Source organism: Dipodomys spectabilis, unplaced genomic scaffold (genome assembly GCF_019054845.1).
Source record: "Dipodomys spectabilis isolate Male_0828 unplaced genomic scaffold, ASM1905484v1 ptg000157l, whole genome shotgun sequence".
NCBI classification, from domain to species: domain Eukaryota; kingdom Metazoa; phylum Chordata; class Mammalia; order Rodentia; family Heteromyidae; genus Dipodomys; species Dipodomys spectabilis.
In genome coordinates, this window is record NW_024870834.1 from 6,687,165 (window position 1) to 6,709,189 (window position 22,025).

A 22,025-nucleotide genomic window follows, 5' to 3' on the forward strand; every position below is an offset into this window, starting at 1 on the left:
GTCCTCTGTTGTTTGTGGCTAACCTTGTCTCTTTTATAGTTACTCTTGTCTCCCAAGAAGCATTGTAGTCCAAGGCTGGCCCTTATCTGAAAAGTAACTAAACTAGAAACAAGTCTGGGGTGTATAAGCAAGCAAGCACAAGCCTCTTGAGTTCAAACCACATTACCACCCCAAACAATGAGAGTACATTAAAAAGTGCAAAATTTTTACCAAATAGCCAGCAGTTGAAATAGCAGATACTTCATTTTTCATTCCCATCACTATCTCCTAATAGTAATCATTATGCCACTTTTTGATCTTAAGTGTAATTTATGTATCTTTTTTTTTTTTTTTTGGGTCCGGTCGTGAGGCCTGAACTCTGGACCTGGGCACTGTCCCTCAGCTCTTCAGCTCAAGGCTAGCGCTTTGCCACTTGAGCCACAGTGCCCCTTCCAGTTTTCTGGTGGTTAATTGGAGAGGAGTCTCACGGATTATTCTGCCTGGGCTGGCTTTGAACTGCGATTCTCATATCTCAGTCTCCTGAGTATCTAGGACTATAGGCGTGAGCCACCAGTGCACACTATAGCTACAGATTTTAAGCCATCAGCACAACCTAGTTTTAGAACATTTTATTCTTTCTAAAAGAAATCATACTCTCAAGTAGTCACTATCCATTCATCTTTATTTGCCTGTCCCTAAACAACCACTAACCTATTTTCTTTCTTTCTTGTCTTGTCAGTTGTGGGGCATGAACTCTGGGCCTGAGTGCTGTCCCTCAGCTCTTCAGCTCAAGGCTAGCGCTCTACCTCTTGAGCCACAGCGCCACTTCCAGTTTTCTGGTGGTTTATTGGAGATAAGAGTCTCATGGCCAGGGGCCAGTGGCTCACACCTGTAATCCTAGCTACTCAGGAGGCTGAGATCTGAGGATCTTGGTTCAAAGCCAGCCCAGGCAGAAACTCCGTGAGACTCTTATCTCCAATAAACCCTGTGGCTCAAGCAGTAGAGCGCTTGCCTTGAGCTGAAGAGCTCAGGGATGGTGCCCAAGCCCAGAGTTAAAGTCCCACGACCGACCCCCCAAAAAATAATCCTGCTATAAACATAAGCGAATAAGATGGAATTTTTGTGTGGGTATTTTTTTTAGTGCTCTAGGGTATATATTTCTAAGAGTAGAATTGCTGGACAACTCTGCTTAACTTTTTTTTTTTTTTTTGGGTCCGGTTGTGGGGCCTGAACTCTGGGCCTGGGCGCTGTCCCTCAGCTCTTCAGCTCAAGGCTAGCGCTCTACCACTTGAGCCACAGCGCCACTTGCGGCTTTTTTCTTTTTTTTTTTTTTTTAAATTTTATTTTATTTTATTTGAGAACATACTGTACAGAGGGGTTACAATTACATGGGCAGGATAATGCATACATTTCTTACCAAGCATTGCAGCCTCCTCCTTTGTTTACCCTTCACCTCCCTTCCCAGCCTCCCCCCTCCCTCCCACCCATTCATACCCCCCCTCCCCCCCCCCCCCACCGACATTGTAAAGCTGGTTTTGACATGACATTTTGTACTTCTCATTGTTGCAACAGGTCCACCTGAATCCTTAAATGACTTGTTTGTCCAAATCTCCTCCACATGTTATACTGACATCAAATATAGTGAAAGCGGGGGTTACACTGTGGGGGAGGGACATACAAAGCAACAAAGAAATAATCTTATAAATGCGTTAGAAACACATGCATGAAAGAAACAAAAACATTAAAATACATATTTGAGGTTTCGTTTTCCTAACATCACATTCTCTGACTTTTTCCGCTTGACTCATACCTATACTAGATATTGCAAATGAGGGAAACCATGGGACCTATGTTTCTTTGGGCCTGGCTTACTTCACTTAATATAATTTTTTCCAAGCCTTTCCATTTCCTAACAAATGGGGCGGCTTTTTTCTTTTTGCTTATGTGGTGCTGAGGAATCGAACCCAGGGCCTTAGGCATGCAAGTCAACCACTGAGCCATCTTCCCAGCCCTGCTTAACTTTTTTTTAGTTTGTTTTTTGTTTTTTATCATTTGTGAGGCTTGAACTTGGGGCCTAGGTGCTGTCCCTGAGTTCTTTTGCTCAAGGCTAGCGCCCTGTCACTTTGAGCCACAGCTGTACTTCCTCTGCTTAACTTTTTATTGGGGGAGTGTAAGCACTGGGGATTGAACCTAGGGCCTCTTAAGTAAGAGACCTTTGAACTTTTGATTATAGACATATTATAGACTTTGATTATAGACATATTAGTGGGTGGGAAGTTTTTCTTATTTGTGGGTTTTTTCTTTGTTTTTGTTTTTTGTTGGTCATGTGGCCTGGTCTCTGGGCCTGGCACTGTCCCTGAGCTCTTCAGTTCAAGACTAGTGCTCTACCACTTGGGCCACAGCGCCACTTCCTACTTTTTTTCTGCTTATGTGGTGCTGAAGGAATCGAACCCAGGGCTTCATGCATGCAAGGCAAGCACTCTATCACCGAGCCACTTTTCCAGTACCTTATTTGTGGTTTTAACTGCAGTGTGACCATGATGGTGAGCCTTTCATGTTTATTGGTTGTATATTTTAGAGAAATGTCTAGTAAAGACCAGTGTCCTCTTTTTAATTGGAGAGAGAGAGAGAGTGTGTGTGTGTGTGTGTGTGTGTGTGTGTGTGTGTGTGTGTGTGTGTGTGTGTGTGTGTGTTTGCTGGTCCTGGGGCTTGAACTCAAGGTGCTGTCCCTGAGCATTTTTTTTTTCCCTCAAGGCTAGTGTTCTACCACTTGAGCCACAGCTCCATTTCTGGCTTTTTGCTGATTAATTGGAAATTAGAGTCTAACAGACTTTCCTGCCTGGGCTGGCTTGTGAACCAGGTTCCTCAGATTTCAGTGTCTCGAATAGCTAGGATTACAGGCATGTGCCACTGGTGCCTGGCATGTGATGTCTTTTTATTAGAGTTGTAAAAGTTCATATATTCTGGATGTGAGTCCTTTATCAAATGTATTATTTCCAGCTACTTTCCATTCTGAGTCTACTTTATCATTTATCAGAGGATATTCTGATTTTTCTTTTGGGTAGATTTACTTTCATGCAGTCTAATTTTTTTTTTTTTTTGGTCCGGTCGTGGGGCCTGAACTCTGGGCCTGGGCGCTGTCCCTCAGCTCAAGGCTAGTGCGCTACCACTTGAGCCATAGCGCCACTTCCGGCTTTTTTCTTTTTGCTTATGTGGTGCTGGGGAATCGAACCCAGGGCCTCAGGCATACAAGGCTAGCGCTCTACCACAGAGCCACCTTCCCAGCCCCCATGCAGTCTAATTTTTAAAGAGTGTTTATTTTCTCAGTTTGGTTTTAAGTATAATTATTTATATACCTATTTATATATCTTCACTAATTTTTTTTTTTTTTTTTTTTTTTTTGGTCGTTGGTCTTGGGGCCTGAACTCTGGGCCTAGGCACTGACACTGAGCTCTTCAATTCAAGGCTAGCGCTCTACCAACTTGAGCCACAGTACTACTTCAGGGTTTTTCTGTTTATGTGGTACCGAGGAATCGAACCCAGGGCCTCATGCATGCAAGGCAAGCACTCTACCACTGAGCCACCTTCACCACTGAGCCACCTTCCCAACCCATCCTCACTAATCTTTAAAAGTAAATTCAAGATACTTGCTGCAGGGGCTGGGAAGGTGGCTTAGTGGTAGAGTTCTTGCCTAGCATGCATGAAGCCCCTGTTTCTATTCCTCAACAACACATAAACAGTAAAACCTGGAAGTGGCTCTGTGGCTCTAGTGGTAGTTGTGCTAGCCTTGAGCATAAGAAACGCAGGGACAGTGTCCAAGCCCTGAGTTCTACCCCCAGGACTGGAAAGGGGGGGGGGGAGGAAGGAAACTTGATGGATGGTGGCAAATTTGTGTAATTCTAGTATGGGGGATTTGAGAATTATGAGGCCAGCAAAGGTGAAGGGATTTAGTGAGATTAACCCTCTCCCCCTCAACAAACAAGTTAGTCGTGGAGGTTTATGCTTGTAATCTGAGCTATGCAGGAGGCTGAGATTTGGGATCATGATTCAAAGCCAGGGTCAGCCCATCTGAAAAATAACTAAAGCAAAAAAGGGCCTAAGCATGACTCAAGTAAGAGTACAGTATTTGAGACCATAATCCCGAACTGGAGTGATGCCCTACCCTCAAACAAAAAAGGGGCCTCAATCACTAAGAAATTTATGATGTCAGTGAAAACAACAGAATGTGATTTTTGTTATGGTTGACAAAGCAGTGAAACAATACTTTATTAAAATAGTTTAAAAAAAACTTGGGATTCAGTGATTGTTGTGGTGTACTTCTTCCCTGACCTTTGGTATCTTTAAAAGGCTGTTAAACAATCTGTTGATGCACTTGCTGCTTTTTTTTTTTTTTTTTAATTTCCAAAACAAAAATGTGGCAATTGTATAGGAAGACAATTGAAAAGATACTGAAAGCCAAACACCCTGGCTCACACCTATAATCCTATCTAGCTACTCAAGAGGCTGAGATCTGTGAATCACAGTTCAGAGTCAACCTGGGCAGGAAAATCTGTGAGACTCTCCATTTAACCTGCGAAAGGCAGTAAGTAGAGCTTTGGCTGTGATAGAGTACCTGCCTTAAGCAAAAAAGTTAAGGGACAAGTTAAGAGTGCTGGTGGTTCATGCCTTTAATCCTATCTACTTAGGAGGCTGAGGTATGAGGATTATGGTTCATCAGAAAAGTCTGTGTGACTCATCTCCAGAAAACTGGGCATGATGCTGTGGCCCAAGTTGGTAGAATGCTTGCCTTAAGCAAAGAGCTCAGGGACAGTACCCAGACCCTGAGTTCAAGCCCCACAACCATCCAAAAAACAAAAACAAGCTAAGGGACAGCACCCCAACCTTCATGAGTTAGCCCCAGTATCAATACTTTCCCCACCCCCTTAAAAAAGGATACTTGGGAATTTTGGGTGTTTTTTGTGTTTTTGTTTGGTGTATTTAGATTTGAACTTGAGGCATAACCTTTAGCCCAGCTTTTTGCTTCTTATTTTGGAGTTGGGGGGTCTAGCAAACTTCTCTTGCCTCAAACCACAGTCTTCCAGATCTTAGCATCAGGATTAAGTAGAAGCTACAGAGATGTGTGGCATTGACACTTGGTAGGAAATTTTCTTTTAATCTGAGAGCCATTAAAAAGATTAATCCAGCTGGGTGTGGGTGGCTCATGCCTGTAATTCTAGCTACTCAGGAGGCTGAGATCTGAGGATCACTGTTAAAAGCCAAAGGCCAGCCTGGGCAGGAAAGTCCCTGAGACTCTTGTCTCCAGTAAACCACTCGAAAACCAGAAGTGGTGCTGTGGCTCAAGTGGTAGAGCGCTTGCCTTGAGCTGAAGAGCTGAGGGACAACGCCCAGGCCTAGAGTTCAAGCCCCACGACCAACCAAAAAAAAAAAAAGATTAATCCAGGCACTGGTAGCTCACACTTGTACTCACAGCTGTTATAGAGGCTGAGATTTGAGAATTGCGATTTGAGACCAGCCCATGCAGGAAAGTCCATGAGACTCTCTCTTTTTTATTGTGAAAATATAATCTTGTACATCTCATTGTTGCAATGGGTCCACCTGTATCCCTATTTAAAGAATTTGTTTGTTCCCTTCCCCTCTACAAATTATACCAACATCAAATACAGTGAAAATAGGGCTTATACTGTGGGGGAGGGACATACAAAGCAAGAAAGAAATTATTTTATAAATATGTTAGAAACATTAGCGAGAAAAACCATTTGAGTCCTTATCTTGGGGTTCAATTCGCCTAACATCAATTTATCTGACTGTTTCTGCTTGTCTCAGACATATACTAGTTACTGCAAATAAGGGAAACTATGGAACCTATGTTTCTTTGGGCCTTTATCTCCTAATTACCAAAAAAGCTGGAAGTGGGGCTGAGCTGTGGCTCGGGTTGGTAGAGTGCTGGCTTTGAGCAAAAGAACTCAGGGACAGGGCTGGGAAGGTGGCTCAGTGCTCAGTAGAGTGCTTGCCTTGCATGCATGAAGCCCTGGGTTCGATTCCTCAGCACCACATAAGCAAAAAAGAAAAAAGCCGGAAGTGGCGCTGTAGCTCAAGTGGTAGAGTGCTAGCCTTGAGCTGAAGAGCTGAGGGACAGCGCCCAGGCCCAGAGTTCAGGCCCCACGACCAGACCCCCCCAAAAAAAAACAAAAAACAAAACTGGGACAGCAACCTGAACTCAAGCTGTGGCACGCGCGCGCACCCACAGTCTCTCCCCCCCCCCCCCCCCCCCTCCCCACACACAGTTTAAATTTTGTTTGGTTTTGGTTTTTGTAAATTTTTTTTTTTTTTTTGGTCAGTCATGGGGCCTGAACTCTGGGGTCCCTCAGCTCTTCAGCTCAAGGCTAGTGCTCTACCACTTGAGCCACAGCACCACTTCCAGCTTTTTCTGCTTACGTGGTGCTGAGGAATTGAACCCAGAGCCTCATGCATGCAAGGCAAGCACTCTACCACTGAGCCACCTTCCCAGCCCAACCTACCTACCTCTTGGCTAAGTTTCTGCCCAGTATCTGTTACCTAGGTAACTGGCCGACCTGGAATCAGTCACCTTCCCATCCTCATAGGTAGGTGATATCCTGGACCACCTCTGGTCACATACATCCACATCTAACCTTAGGAGGCTCCTAGACCCTGAAGTCATGTCTGGATCTAGTGTGGCCACACCTTTCCCCCACCAGGTCACACCTCTTCTTGTCCCTTGCCTAGATAAGTCCTGGCCCAGGAGTGGGTTGCCCCTTTTCCTCTACAGTCATGCCTCTCCACCATGCATGGCTGGGGCAGCAGTTCAGTAAATAAACTTCTCCTCGAGGGGAGGATGGGAAGGGGAAACAAAGGAGGAAGCTACAATGCTAGATAAGAAATGTACTCATTATCTTGCCCATGTAATTGTAACCCTTCTGTACAGTATTTTCACAATTAAAAAAACTTCTTCTCCAGCCTGAATAGCACGTTGTGTTCTCTTCATTGGCTACCTAATGAAACCTATTTCATTCATATACCTTATAGTTGTCTTCGAGTGAGGCAAAAATAGAATAAAAATTGAGAAAGGAAAGAGAACCTAAAGAAATGAAGCTTGTGGGTATTGGCAGACCAGTAATAGTGAATATTTAGTTACCTCTAATACAGAAAGTTTAAGAGATGGATTTTAAGGTAATCGTGTCACCTGGGCTAGACACTGCTGAATAGTGTGCTGGGAGAAGCTGTTGATATTCACAAGATACAGATTGAAACATCACAAATTGCTAAATGCTGTTATTTTAATATTTTCAGTAGTATTTTGCACTGTTCTGAGTTAATAGTAGTTAATGGTTAACCTTGGATAGTATCATGCAATTAATAAATGCATTTTAACAGAAATTTGGAAGTGTAAAGAGCATTGGTTTTTTTTTTCTTTGTCAGCTGTCTAGTCATTATTTGAAGTGGGTAAGTCATTGTGTGAAGTGTAATATGAGAAGAAATGAAAGCACCTGTGAAAAACAGCTGCAGAAAAATCCTGCTTTTTTACATTCGGAGCCAACATGTCTTAAGTTTTCTGTCTCTGGATAACTTGGAAGTGGTTGTTGAGAAGATCCGTGCAGTTTCTTTCTGGAACTTTGCTTTTTCGAAGCTCTATTCTGTTGGCTCACTCCTTTAATCCTAGCTACTCGGGAGGCTGATCTGAGGATTGTGATTGGAAGCTAGCCTGGACAGGAAAGTCTAAGATTACTCCTTATTTCCAGTTACTCACTAAAAAGCCAGAAGTGGAAGTATGGCTTCGGTGATAGAATGCCAACCCCAAGTAAAATACTCAGGGACAGCACTTAGGCCCTAAGTTCAAGCCCCAGGACTGGCCTGCACCTGTGGGTGTGCACACACTCAAAAATACATTTCCTGTTTCTCACAAAGTAGTGAATTTCTAAATATGAGTCTATTTTATGGCCAGAGTAAAAACAGAAATTTGCAAACTAGCTTACTGTGAGGAATAAATTTGTTATTTGAAGATAGAGAAATATTGTAGTTCTTTTATTAAGAAGGAGAAATACTGGCTGAGCCCAGTGGTTCATACTTTTTTTTTTTTTTTTTTTTTGTGTCGGTTGTGGGGCTTGAACTCTGGGCCTGAGTGATGGTTCATACTTTAATCCTAGCTACTCAGAGGGATGAGGCTTGATGATCATATCTGTCTTATTTAAGCTCAGTGGTATAGCACTTGCCTAGCCCTTTCATGGCCTAACAGTCCCCAGCACTTTGCCCCAAACACAAGAAAAGTGGTAAACATATAACTTCTTAGATTAAACTTTATATATTGTTCTTACCTAAAGTTGTATGTCCATCTGATATTTAAGAAAGAAATTCTGTCTAGAAGAATTTGATTTTGATGGGCCCATCAGGTGCACAGGACATTGATGATGAAAGTAAATTAAGCAACTCTGGGCAGTGATGGAAGGGAGAGAATGAAAGAGGGAACAGCTGATACTAAGCAGAAGGAAAGAAATGTACATATCACCCAATTTTAAGAAGTAGTTTTATTGTTAAAGGTCATAGAGTTCATAAACTATGTAGGTTAAGATAATGACTATCATTTGAAGATTAAAAGGTGTTTGTGACTTTAGGAAGTAAAAAAGAAAAAAGCAAAATGTAAGTGGAATCCAAATGAAATATAATCCTATTTCCTTTAAAAAAAAAGAATTTGATTTTGCTATTTTTCAATAATGTCTTTTTGTTTGCTTGCTTTATAGGTTCTCTACTTTTAGAGTCCAAAATAAACCCTAACACTGCATACCAGAAACAACAGGTAAAAATGAGGATGTTATATTTTTATCTTGTATGTTATCCCCTCAATTAGTAGTAAATGAAAATTATCTATTTCCCTAAGTTGAAAAAATAAGTCAGAACAGATGACAATATATTTTGCCAGTCTTATTCTAAGATAGTATTTCTGCTAGTAATGTTTGTAGTGTTCAGTGGAATTTTTTTCTTTCCTTTGTTGTTTTTTTGTGTGTGTTGTTGCTGTTCACTCTACCATGCTCTTAGTTTTTTTTTTTAATTTTACTTATGTCTGACTGTACAAAGAGGTCTCATTGTGATATTTCATAATGCATATAATGTACTTTAGTCAAATTTACTCTATTTCTCTTATCCCATTCCCCTTTTTTGAGGGGTGATGTTGATGAGAACAGGGCCTTGTGCATGCTAAGCACATCCTTTACAAGTGAAACTTATGTTCCAGGTAGTTTAGCAACTGAACACTTTGTAAAGTTCAAACTGAAGTGTCAGTTTCCTTATTTTTATTCAAACAGACAGGAAACTGTGCCTCTAATCTCCAATTAACCAGTAAAAAGCAGAAGTGGCTCGAGTTGGGAGCATCAGCCTTGAGCAATAAAGCTACAGGACAGGTCCCACGCCCTTAATTCAAGTCTCAGTGAACTTACTGTTGTAAAATGCAAAAGTTTTCAGCTGGGTCCTAGAATGGTTCTATAATCCTAATTATTCTGGAGACTAAGTCTGGGAGGTTAAGACAGGAATTCAGGCCCAGCCTGGAAACGTACTGAGACCCTATCTGAAAATAAGTAAATAAGTTGTAAGTATAAAGTTCTGTCTGAATAGGAATGAAGGGTGATAGGAATGTAGTGCTTCTTCAAAACAGCACTTTGGTGAAAGTTAAAAACCTTTGTGTAGGTAAGTGCTCACATGACTTTATCTGGTAGTTTTGTGGGCTTTGTAGACCTCACATGCTCCAAATAAAGAATATCTATTGATTAGCCAGGCATAATGGCTCAAACCTATAATCCTGATACTTGTGTGGCAGAGATTGGAGGAGGGGCAGGGTCATTGTTCCAGGCTAGCCTCTAGTCATAAATGCTTGAGACTCCATCTCAACCAAAGGCTCGGTGCAGTGGCATGCACCTGTCATTTTCAGCAGCACAGGGGAGCACAAGTGAGAGGATCACAGCCTAGTCCAGCCAGGGCATAAAGCAACCCTGCCTTAAAATAACCATTGCAAAAAGATGTGCTCAAGTGGTAGCATAAAATGCAAAAATGAGGCCATGAATGAGTTCAATACTTAGTACTGCAAAAATAAATAAATTCCTGTTGGTAAGAGAGGGGAAAAGTTTTTTTTTTTTTTTACTAATAGCCCCCTCCTTTTTTTTTTTGGTCATGAGTATCTTTTTGTACTCTATTTCATATGTTGATCAGACTTTGTCCTTAAGAAAACATTGTTTTTGTTTTATAGATTTGACAAAGTGTAAAAAGACATTGATAACTACCAATAGTAGTGTTGTAAAAAGTAAATATTATATCATATTTCAACTGCTCTGTATGTAGGTAGTTGGTATTATGTTAATCAGACTTTTTTTTTTATCCAAAGGACACTCTGATTGTGTGGTCTGAAGCAGAAAATTATGACTTGGCCCTTAGCTTTCAAGAAAAAGCTGGATGTGATGAAATTTGGGAGAAAATATGTCAGGTAATTTTCAAAATATAAAAGCAATATACTGTTTTTATAGTTTTTTGTTTTGCCAAGTGTAGTGATACACATGTATAAGCCCAGGAAGAGGCCCTCTTGGACTACATAGTGAAAGCTTGTCTCAAAAAAGTAAAAATGGCAGGGCGCTGGTGACTCACCCCTGTAATCCTAGCTATTCAGGAGGCTGAGATGTGAGGATAACAGTTCAAAGCCAGCCCGGGCAGGAAAGTCCGTGAGACTCTTATCTCCAATAAACCACTAGAAAAAAACTCAGAAATGGGCGCTGTGGCTCAAGTGGTAGAGCGCTTGCCTTGAGCTAAAGAGTGCAGGAACAGCGCCCAGGCTCAGAATTCAAGCCCCATGACTTCTCCCCACCCTCACCCCCCCAAAAAAAAAGTAAAATGGGGCTGGGAAGGTGGCTCAAGTGGTAGAGTGCTTGCCTTGCATGCATAAGGCCCTGGGTTCCATTCCTCAGCACCACATAAACAGAAAAAGTTGCAAGTGGCGCTGTGGGGTAGAGCACTAGCCTTGAGCTGAAGAGCTCAGGGACAGTGCTCAGGCCCAGAGTTCAAACCTACAACCAACCAAAAAAAAAAAAAAAGTAACAATGTAAAAACAAAAAATGTTCACAAGCTTGTCATGTTCTACCCTTCTACCCTTCTCTTAGGTGTTACCATTCAGTCCCTCAATAAGACGTCTTTGACATCTTTGGTGATTGTACCTGAAACTTGAGAGCCACAGTCTTATTAATAAAAGCTAAGGTGTCCTTGAATTATGATTGACCTATAGGATTTATTTCTTTATATAACCTACTCAGCTGTGATTTTTATAGAGCTGTCTGTGCTTTTCCTTATCAACTATATGAAGAACATTAATATTTATTTATTTGTTTATTTTTGCCAGTCTTGGGGCTTGAACTCTGGGCCTGGGTGCTGTCCCTCAGCTCTTCAGCTCAAGGCTAGCACTCTACCACTTGAGCCACAGTGCCACTTCTGGCTTTTTTCTGCTTGTGTGGTGCTGAGGAATCGAACCCAGGGCCTCATGCATGCAAGGCAAGCACTCTACCATTGAGCCACCTTCCCAGCCCCAATTAATATTGGAATGCTTTTCACCTTTACCTATGCTTTTTATCCAGCACTTATTTAATCACTTTATTGTCCTATAGAATTTGCCATAGGAAAATGAAATTAATGGGTTCAAGCTTGTAATAAAACAGCCATTATTCAGACATTGCTTACTTTTCTTTGAAATAGTCTGAGCCTGGACACAACCTTATTTCAGGCCAATCTTTCACTCAAACCTGAACTCAAATCTATAACTGTCATGCTTGGACTCCTTTAATATTGTCTGCTCTTTACCTTAAGAGTTTTTTTTTGTTTGTTTGTTTGTTTTTTAAGCTGGGCGCCCGTGGCTCATGCCTGTAATCCTAGCTACTCAGGAGGCTGAGATCTGAGGATTTCAGTGCAAAGCCAGCCCGGGCAGGAAAGTCCAGGAGACTTAACTTCAATAAACCACTAGAAAACCGGAAGTGGCGCTGCGGCTCAAGCAGTAAAGCGCTTGCCTTGAGCTGAAGAGCGCAGGGACAGCACTCAGGCCCAGAGTTCAAGTCCAACAACCAGGGGGGGGAAGTTTTTTTGTTTTTTGTTTTGTTTTGTTTTTGTAGGTGTGTATGTAGGCCCTTGGGCTTGAACTCAGCCATTTTGGTCTTTGCTTTTAACTTTTACATAGTTTATATTCTTAGATACTCTTTTATGGATATTGCCTTATACTATGCACTTTTGTTACTTCTGAATTCTGTTCACCAATTTTTTTTTAATCTAGAAAGAGCTAAAAAAAACCCTCCATTTTCAAGTGGTTATTTATCTGAAGTTAAGAAGATGACGTTCTTATTATAGCTGTCCCTTTTAATTTGGCTTATTAGTCAAAAATATACCAATTTTCTGTGGGTAAAATTATAGCTTGAGTATTAGAAACCTAATGTATAATGAGAACTTCTATAGTTACAAATCTGAAGCCAGTTTGAGCCTATGGCAGGCACAGATTATGAGTATATCTAGGTGTCCTTTCAGTAGAGTAGACCAGGTCAAGCCCATATCACTTAGCAGCATATTTCAAGATAAATATTCCAGGCCATCTTTTAATGTCCAGCAACAATGTCTCTTAGCCATAAGCATCATCTTAAAAGCCCTTATTTTTCTTTCTACCTTGTATTGTGTGTCCCATGTTCAAAATTCTAGGGGTCACATTGTTTCATTTCAAAATCTGTTACCTTGAGGTATATCTAATCATAAAGATTTTCTAAGTATCTTTTTTTGTAAGAGCTTCTAAGATGCCATAAAGAAGGAAATTATAGTGGAAAGGTTTCTGGGGGATCAAGAAAGCTGCAGGTTTGTGTATGTAAAAGAACGAACAGGGCTGGGAAGGGCTCAGTGGTAGAGCTCTTGCCTTGCATGCTCGAGGCCCTGGGTTCGATTCCTCAGCACCACATAAGAAAAAAGCCAGAAGTGGCGCTGTGGCTCAAGTGGTAGAGCGCTAGCCTCGAGCTGAAGAGCTGAGGGACAGCGCTCAGGCCCAGAGTTCAGGCCCCACGACCGGACCCCAAGAAGGAAGGAAGGGAGGGAGGGAAGAAAGAAAGGAAAGAGAAAGAACGAACGAACGAACAATTTTGGCAGGTCTTGGGGATAGCTCTGTACAAGTTGCACTTATGTCCTACCCACTTTTTCTTAATTATAAGGCTATCACGTAGCATTTATAGCACATCTAGCATTGACTACTTTGACCCTTCCTTGGTTTTTAGGATCTGTTAACGGTATTTTCCTTTTGCTTATATATTTACTAGGATCACAACATTATATTTGAGGGCTAGGAAGGTGGCTCAGTGGTAGAGCGTTTGCCTTGCATGCCTGAGGCCCTGGGTTCGATTCCTCAGCACCATATAAGCAAAAAGAAAAAAGCCGGAAGTGGCGCTGTGGCTCAAGTGGTAGAGCGCTAGCCTTGAGGGACAGCGTCCAGGCCCAGAGTTCAGGCCCCACGACCGGACCCAAAAACAACAACAACAAAAAATTATATTTGATACTTGTTTGTATATCAAAGATATTAAATATTGAAGGCTATCTTACAGTGTATCTGTAGACTTTCTGAGACTTTGCCTGGACTATATAAAATGATGGCCATTGGCAGGAGATTGTTGTATGAGTATATTGACATCAGACCTCTATTTTGTGGGTTTTCAAAGATCATTGGGTCTCAATTTAGTCTGTTTTGGAAAGTGACTGTTGTACTGTAAGAGGTGGTTTATTCAGTCTGAACTTTGAACTAACTTGCATAAAATTGAAAATATATCATTTAGAGAGATTTAGCTTAGAAAAACAGGGATGAAGAGAGATCGTCTTAATCTAAAAATGTTTCTTGGGTTTGTTCAGATTTTGTCAACTACCACAAAATCTTTTTTATAGGTTCAAGGAAAGGATCCATCAGTGGACATCACTCAGGACCTTGTGGATGAATCTGAAGAGGAGCGATTTGATGATATGTCTTCACCAGGTTTAGAATTGCCATCTTGTGAATTAAGTCGTCTTGAGGAAATTGCAGAACTTGTGGCATCATCATTACCTTCCCCCCTCCGCCGCGAGAAACTTGCACTAGCACTGGAAAATGAGGGTTATATTAAAAAGCTCTTAGAGCTTTTTCATGTGTGTGAGGATTTAGAAAATATTGAAGGACTCCACCACTTATATGAAATTATCAAAGGCATCTTTCTCTTGAATCGGACTGCTCTTTTTGAGGTTATGTTTTCTGAAGAATGTATAATGGACGTCATTGGATGCTTAGAATATGATCCTGCTTTATCACAACCTCGAAAACACAGGGAATTTCTAACAAAAACAGCAAAGTTTAAAGAAGTTATTCCCATATCAGATCCTGAACTGAAACAAAAAATTCATCAGACATACAGAGTTCAGTACATACAAGATATGGTTCTTCCTACCCCTTCAGTCTTTGAAGAAAACATGTTATCAACACTTCACTCCTTCATCTTTTTCAATAAGGTAGAAATTGTTGGTATGTTACAGGTAAGTTAAATCATTTTGTTTTCCTGCCTAAAACTACCTGTTTGATTTTGATACCATTGAAACTACAAATTACCTTAAGGGGCCTTTTAAATTCTTAAACTGGGTTTTAATTTTGTTCAAATCAAAAAGTAGTTTTGATTATATTAATTAACGTTATAGTGAATAATAATATGCTGAGGCCAGAATGTTGTTTCTGGGGAGAGGATAGAGAAGTGTAATAGTGTATTTAGTGTATACTGATCTCAATACCATTTACAAAACAACCCACAAGAAAGAAGTCTGGGTTTGAAGAACTTACTCTGTCAGTAGATTAGAAGAGGAAAAGAAAAGAAAGAAGCCAAGCAAAATGTCACAAATCCTATAGGATTTGTGGAAATTCTGGTTAATGATACCGTAAAGGCCTAGTTTCAGGGTGAATGGCTATGGCAGAGGAAGCAAATACATCTGGATGTAATCATCCCAGAAGACAAGGCATGTTTTTGTAGTGGTGAGAGGTTCTGCTTCATCTGTTACCTAATAGCTGCTATGTGATTTAGACAGTTTCCTGAACTTCTTAAAGCTTTAGTTTCCTTATCTGAGGAATGGTGCTATTAGCGCTGTACTCTGCAGAGTTATCTGATGATAAACTGATATCATTCTTGTAGGCTATTGAAAGTGATACAAAACAGCTTTTTTTTTTTTTTTGTCAGTCACGTGGCTTGAACTCTGGCCCTCAGCTTTTCAGCTGGAGGTGAGCACTCTACCACTTAAGTCACAACACCACTTTCGGTTTTCTCAGTGGTTTATTGGAGATAAGTCTCATGGACTTTTCCTGCCCAGGCTGGCTTTGAACCAAGATCCTCAGATCTCAGCCTCCTGAGCCGCTAGGATTACAGGCGTGAGTCACCAGCGTCTGGCTACAAGGCAGCTTTCTTGAAAGCAGTCTACTGGTTGAGTTGGATGTGAACTTTGTCACACTGAAACAGAAGTTTGCATAGTCCAAAAAAAAAAAAAGATTGTTCTTTGTACCCCTCCTACTCCACAGTGACTGTTGCCCATGATTTTTAAAAAAATAATAGGTTTGATGCCTTGGGAAATATAAATTAAAACTTAATCTTGGGCCTACAAGAAAAGTATTTGGAATCTGGATTTATTAAATATTAAAAGCACCTAATAAATGTCAGAGTTTCTTGGCTATGCACACTACAAATAAAATAGTATGTTAACTGTTTGTGTCTTCAGTTTTAGAAAATTTCTGTTTTAGTATCTTACTATCACCTTCAAAAATAAAAAGTAGTGGGACACCAGAGGGTGCTACCTTTAATCCTTTATTCAGGAGCCTGAGATCATGGTTTGGAATCAGCCTGGACAGACAAAACTGACTCTTATCTCCAATTAACCGGCAAAAAAGCCAGAATGGGAGACATGGCTCGAGTGGTAGATCTCTAGTTGGGAGTGAAGAAAGCCAAGCATTCGGAGGCCCTGGATTCAAGCCTCAGAACAACCAATCAACAACAAAAAGTATAAATTCAAAGATTTTTAACTGATATATATATAGATTATCTGAAGTGCTTGGAACCAGAAGTGTTTCAGGTTTCAGAGTTTCTTAAAGATGGGAGAGTATTTGCATAGACTTAACCAGTTGAGCAGCCCTAATTAAAAAAAAAGTTTTTTTTGGGGGGGGGGGGGTTCGGTCGTGGGGCCTGAACTCTGGGCCTGGGCGCTGTCCCTCAGCTCTTCAGCTCAAGGCTAGTGCTCTACCACTTGAGCCACAGCGCCACTTCTAGCTTTTTTCTTTTTGTTTATGTGGTGCTGAGGAATCGAACCCAGGGCCTCAGGCATGCAAAGCAAGCACTCTTACCAGTGAGCCACCTTCCCAGCCCCTAATCCAAAAATTTAAAGTCTAAAATGCCAGATTCTGAAACTGAGCATCATGTCAGTACTCAAAAGTTTTAGATTTTCAGAGTAGGATAATTCAACCTGCAAGATTTCCTAGAACCAGTTAACTAATTTGAATTGTTTTTCATTCGTTTAAGGTAGACAAAAATACTATGGAAATACAGTCTGGATTACAATTATAAATCTCCATAGAGTGTTTTGGTTGCTAACAGCAGAGAGAAGGGCATAGGGCTCTAGTGTCAGTTTCCACTCGTTCTTTGATAAAGAACTGCTAGGTAGTAGACCCTATTCTCTAGCCTAATTTAGGTTCTTGATTTCTATGGATAATCCTGAGTTGTGTTAGTCTTTCTTTAGCCTCATATGGTTGTATTTTTGTTTTAAGGATATTTGCCACTTCTGTTTTAAAACTTATTCTCCATCTGAGTGAAATGCCAGGTTAAGTACAAATAATTTCAAATTGCTGAAACTTTGTTTCATTACAATATGTGGAGCATTTTTGAGTTAACAAAGAAGGTCTTTACAAACTACCTGTGTACACACATGCATACACACCCTTTACCGTTGATTACTTTCCCTTTAAAACCATTAAACATTGTTAGACTAATCTGGAATGTATCTAGAAATTGTATGGTATCTGTGTAACAGCTAGTATTCTAGGGTGTATCCAGAAATTGTATGGCATGTATCAATAAAGTCTTGACCTATTTGTATGTACATTTTAGGAAAAGTAAAGGTAGGAATAACCATCTGATTTAATATCAAACAATATTGCCTGAGCACCTACCATAGCAGAAAGTGTATTAGACTGTATATTAGAGCTTGTGAATCGAAGACTGGAGCAATGTTTAGTCTACTTCAGCTTGAGGAAGTACAGAAGTAAAGTAGTGGGGAACTGGGCAATTAGGAAGGAAATAATTCAACCCAGTAATTAGGCCTGGGTGAATTGATGAGATTTACCATCAGTCTCTCTTTTTGGGGGTGGGGATGGGAAGGTCTGTTGTGGGGCTTGAACTCTGGGCTTACGTGCTGTCCCTGCGCTCTTCTGCCCAAGGCAAGCACTCTACTGCTTGAGCCACAGCACCACTTCCAGTTTTTTTTTTCTAGTGGTTTATTGGAGATAAGAGTCTCATGGACTTTCCTGCCTGGGTTGGCTTTGAACCATGATCCTCAGATATCAGTCTCCTGAGTAGCTAGGATTACAGGGGTGAGCCACTGGCACCCGGCTCACATCAATCTCTTCATCTGTGTTTCAGTTATAAAATAAGGCAAGATGAGGTAATAACTAAGGTTCTGTCCAAGTTCTTTACTAGGATCTCAGAGTATCTTTTTAATCCTTTTAAAAATAATTTAATATTTGTAATTTAATATTTGAAATCTGAATTAAGCTTTGTCTTCGTTCTCACTGAAGAGGTTGTAGAATCTTTTTTTTTTTCCAACTATTTAAAAGATATGGGGAAATTTGTTCTTTATAACTGGACCACAGGATAATAAAAACAACCTCAATTGCTAGAAATAGACTTGTATTTGGAATGAGCTTGACCTGGCATGTTATGGGCTCCCCCTGCCTCTTTCCAGCCTGTCACCTTTCTTAACTATGCAGTCATTCCCCATCACTTCAGATCTTTAACATAGTCTAACACTTCAAGACCACTAAATCCTTAAAACCCCAATTTCCTTTAAAAAGATTTACCCTCATCTGTTTTAAGTATCTTTTACTGTTATACTGGGACACCAAACCAAGGGATTCTAGTTATATAGTCACACCTTAGGTTCCTGTTCACAGCTATTCATATATGGTGGGAACTTGAGCTTATAGCCTAACTGATTTCTTTCTATATGAAATGTGAGAATTCAATGAAATGGATACACAAAACAATGCCATGTTTTTCTGCCACCACCAGCCCTGCTTTGCCACATATAAGAACCTTAGAGGCACTTTCCAGTACAATAGATATAAGTCAGATGAAATAATGGTAAGCAGAGTGACCAGCTTCAATGATTTGTACCTGTAGTTTTTCACTATATGCCTAGAACAAAGTAGCTGCATCTTTGGGATGATGAAGATAAAGTCTTAGCACCTGAGGCTAGGCTCATCCAACAATCCCTTGGGACAAAGGAGTTAAACCTCCAAAAATTAGGTTAAAAAAAAGGTTGGCAGACTGGCCAGGCCTGTTTTTGTAAATAAACTTTCAGACACAATCATGCTTATTTATTCACACATTATCTGGCTATGAAAAACTGCATGTGCAAGCCATAAATATTAGATCACTAATTAGGTTTTGGAAATAGAGCCTTGCTAAAATATAATAATCTTCCTGATAGAAATTTCCAATTTATCTTTCAGTATTTTGGTTCTCCCCCCCCCCCCCCCCACACCTTTATTCTGAAGAACAACATGTACCAAATCTTTCCTTTTTCCAATTATTGCCATTTTTACCTTATAGTATATTGACATTATGCTTTTATACATTTATTACTAACATAATTAAATTTGCCCTTTATTTCCTAGGAAGATGAAAAATTTCTGACAGATTTGTTTGCACAACTAACAGATGAAGCAACAGATGAGGAAAAAAGACAGGAATTGGTAAGAAATACGGTTTTCTGAAAGCATAAAATAAGGCAAAAAATACCCCTTTTGTACTCACTTATCCTATTTCCTAATTACAGGTTAACTTTTTAAAAGAATTCTGTGCGTTTTCTCAAACGTTGCAACCCCAAAACAGAGATGCTTTTTTCAAGACTTTGTCAAACATGGGCATATTACCAGCTTTAGAAGTCATCCTTGTGAGTTAATTGTTCTTCATTTATAATTACCAATAACTTTCTTAAACACAGGTCATATTTTATGTGAATGTATATATTTGATTACAAGTCTTTGCATTACACTGAAAGAATGTTAAGGGAATTTTGACTCCTGAATATTTTTGGTGGTATTGAGGCCTCTTGCTTTCTATGCAGGTACTGTTGAGTCATGTTTTCAGCCTTTTTAAAAAGATTTTTTTCTGATAGAGTCTCACTTTTTATCTAGTGTTGCCCTCAGACTGAGATCCTCCTATCCATAGCTCCCTGTTCTCTGTACCATCTTACATAGCTTAGGATCATAATAAAGAGTATGAATATTCTATGTTGAGATGAGGTCACGCTATCTCCCTCCAACCTCTACCTCCTGAGTAGCTAGAATTATTGGTGTGGACTGCTGTTCCTGGCAGGCTGTTGGATAAACTATTAAAATGGAAAGGCAAGCCAGGCACTGATAGCTCGTGATTGTGATTCTAGTTACTCAAGAGATTGAGATAAGAGGATCACGATTTGAAATCAGTCTGAGCAGGAGAATCGGACCCTTATTTCCAGTTAACCACCAAAAAGCCGGAAGTGGAGGTGTGATTCAAGTTCTAGTGTCACCTTGAGTGAAGCAGCCAAGCACAACAGTTTAAGGCCCTCAGTCCAAGCCTTAATACTGGTGTATGCACATGCGAGGCACACACACAAATACACATGGCAAACAGGAGTAGGTAACTTAAGAAGAATCTAATAAACATACCGTAGAAAAAGATTACATGCAGCAAATCTTTTTCTTTCCTTTTTTTTTTTTTGTTTGTTTGTTTGTTGGCAGTACTTTTTTTTTTTTTTTTTTTAGGGTTTGAGCTCAGGACTTCATGTTTGCTAGCCAAGTGCTCTACTTACACCACTTTCCTAGTCCTTTTTCTGTTGGTTATTTTGAGATAGGGAGTTTATGCCCTGTTTGTGATTCTTCCCGCATGCCCCCCTGTGTTCCCCTCCACCCCCTCCTGGGGCTTGAACTCTGGCCCTGGGCACTATCTTTGAGCCTTCTTTTACTCAAGACTAGTGCTCTACCACTTGATCCATAGCCCCTCTTCTGGCTTTTTTGGAATAGTCTGTAAGAGTTTCACATACTTTCTGATCTGGCTTTGAACCATCAGTGATTCTCAGATCTCAACCTCCTGAGTGGCTAGGATTACATGTGTGAGCCACTAGCACCTGACTCAATATTTCTTCTTTTTTTTTTTTTTTTTTTGGGTCAGTCGTGGGGCTTGAACTCTGGGCTTGGGTGCTGTCCGTGCGCTCTTCAGCTCAAGTCGAGTGCTCTACCGCTTGAGCCACAGTACTACTTCTGGTTTTCTAGTGGTTTATTGGAGATAAGAGTCTCACGGTCTTTGCTGCCCAGGCTAGCTTTGAACTGCGATCCTCAGATCTCAGACTCCTGAGTAGCGAGGATTACAGGTGTGAGCCACCAGCGCCCGGCTCTGAGTCAATATTTCTTTTATTTATGCTTCTCTGCATAACTGGAGATGACAGGCAAATGTACCACTGCATCCATCCCATTCAGTGTTTAAGATGAGTCTTGTATATCCTTTCTTTCCCTCCCCTCTCCCATCCTGTCTTCAAACTATTATCACCTTATTTCACCTCACAAGTAGCTAAGATTGCAGGCTTGAGTCACTGTGCCCAGCCAGCTGAATTTTTATATCACAGTGTTTTGTTATGATTTGTTAGGTTTGGATATTTACATTTCCTGAGTTCTATTTTTATAAGAGAACTAAGTGTGTTTTCTCTTCAGGGCATGGATGATACACAAGTACGAAGTGCTGCTACTGATATATTCTCATACTTGGTTGAATATAATCCATCCATGGTACGAGAGTTTGTCATGCAGGAGGCACAACAGAATGATGATGTAAGTAAGAAGTTAACAGAGCAAAAAATAACCAGCAAGGTAAATATTATTTGTACTAATAGTAAGTATTCATAGGTGGCTGTAGCCATAGCTGGGCCTGTTACTCATTTTAAGATTTAAATCACTGGTTTTAGGAAAAATATAGCCATATCAAACAGCTTATTCTCCTAAGTTGATTCCTCTCTTAGTTTATAAGCTCATTATGTCTTACAGCACTTGTTTGTTAATGTTCAATTTAGGTTGCTTTGAAAATTTGGACATCGGGGCTGGGAAAGTGGCTCAGTGGTAAAGCGCTTGCCTTGCATGCCTGAGGCCCTGGGTTCGATTTCTCAGCACCACATAAGCAAAACAGAAAAAAGCCGGAAGTGGCGCTGTGGCTCAAGTGGTAGAGTGCTAGCCTTGAGCTGAAGAGCTGAGGGACAGTGCCCAGGCCCAGAGTTCAGGCCCCACGACCGGACCCAGAAAAAAAGAAAATTTAGACATCACTTTTTAAAATTCTGAAGTCAGTTTGCTGGATTGTCTTGCCTAAACCATTAAACCATTTTATTATCCTTCTATATGTGGAATTATGACTAACTTACCTACAAAGTCATTGTTTTTAGCTTCTCAGAATCAAGAATGAAGATATGAAATAGCCCTTTGAAAGTATTTAGGGAGCTGTTTCTGTACTGCTTAATCATAAAATACAAACTGTTGAGTGCATATTGCATGTGTATGCACTCAGACATGTACACACAGCATTTATGAGAAATAAATTTGTTTTAAAGTAACAGATATTATTCTGATAATGTGAAAGGCACTCTAAATTGTAGAGTATTAATATGTGTGTAAGTCCGAAATGCCTGTGCTTTTCTGCTTTATATTGCATAATTACCCCCATAGTACTGAGTTTTCCTCTTTCCCGCCATAAAAT

General features: G+C 40.4%; 1 protein-coding gene across 2 annotated transcripts in view; it reads left to right on the forward strand.

Annotated features, from left to right (window-relative positions):
- Nucleotides 1–22,025, forward strand: part of Ppp4r3a (protein phosphatase 4 regulatory subunit 3A) — a 56,668-nt gene that overhangs the window by 13,929 nt on the left and 20,714 nt on the right. Inside the window, exons 2-7 of one of the 2 annotated variants that reach the window (XM_042692477.1) lie at nt 8,733–8,788; nt 10,364–10,462; nt 13,918–14,535; nt 18,923–19,000; nt 19,084–19,200; nt 20,996–21,151. In XM_042692477.1, coding sequence (XP_042548411.1) covers nt 8,733–8,788; nt 10,364–10,462; nt 13,918–14,535; nt 18,923–19,000; nt 19,084–19,200; nt 20,996–21,151 — 1,124 coding nt within the window. The remainder of the gene's footprint in view (nt 1–8,732; nt 8,789–10,363; nt 10,463–13,917; nt 14,536–18,922; nt 19,001–19,083; nt 19,201–20,995; nt 21,152–22,025) is intronic. The other variant, XM_042692478.1, reaches the window with a different exon arrangement.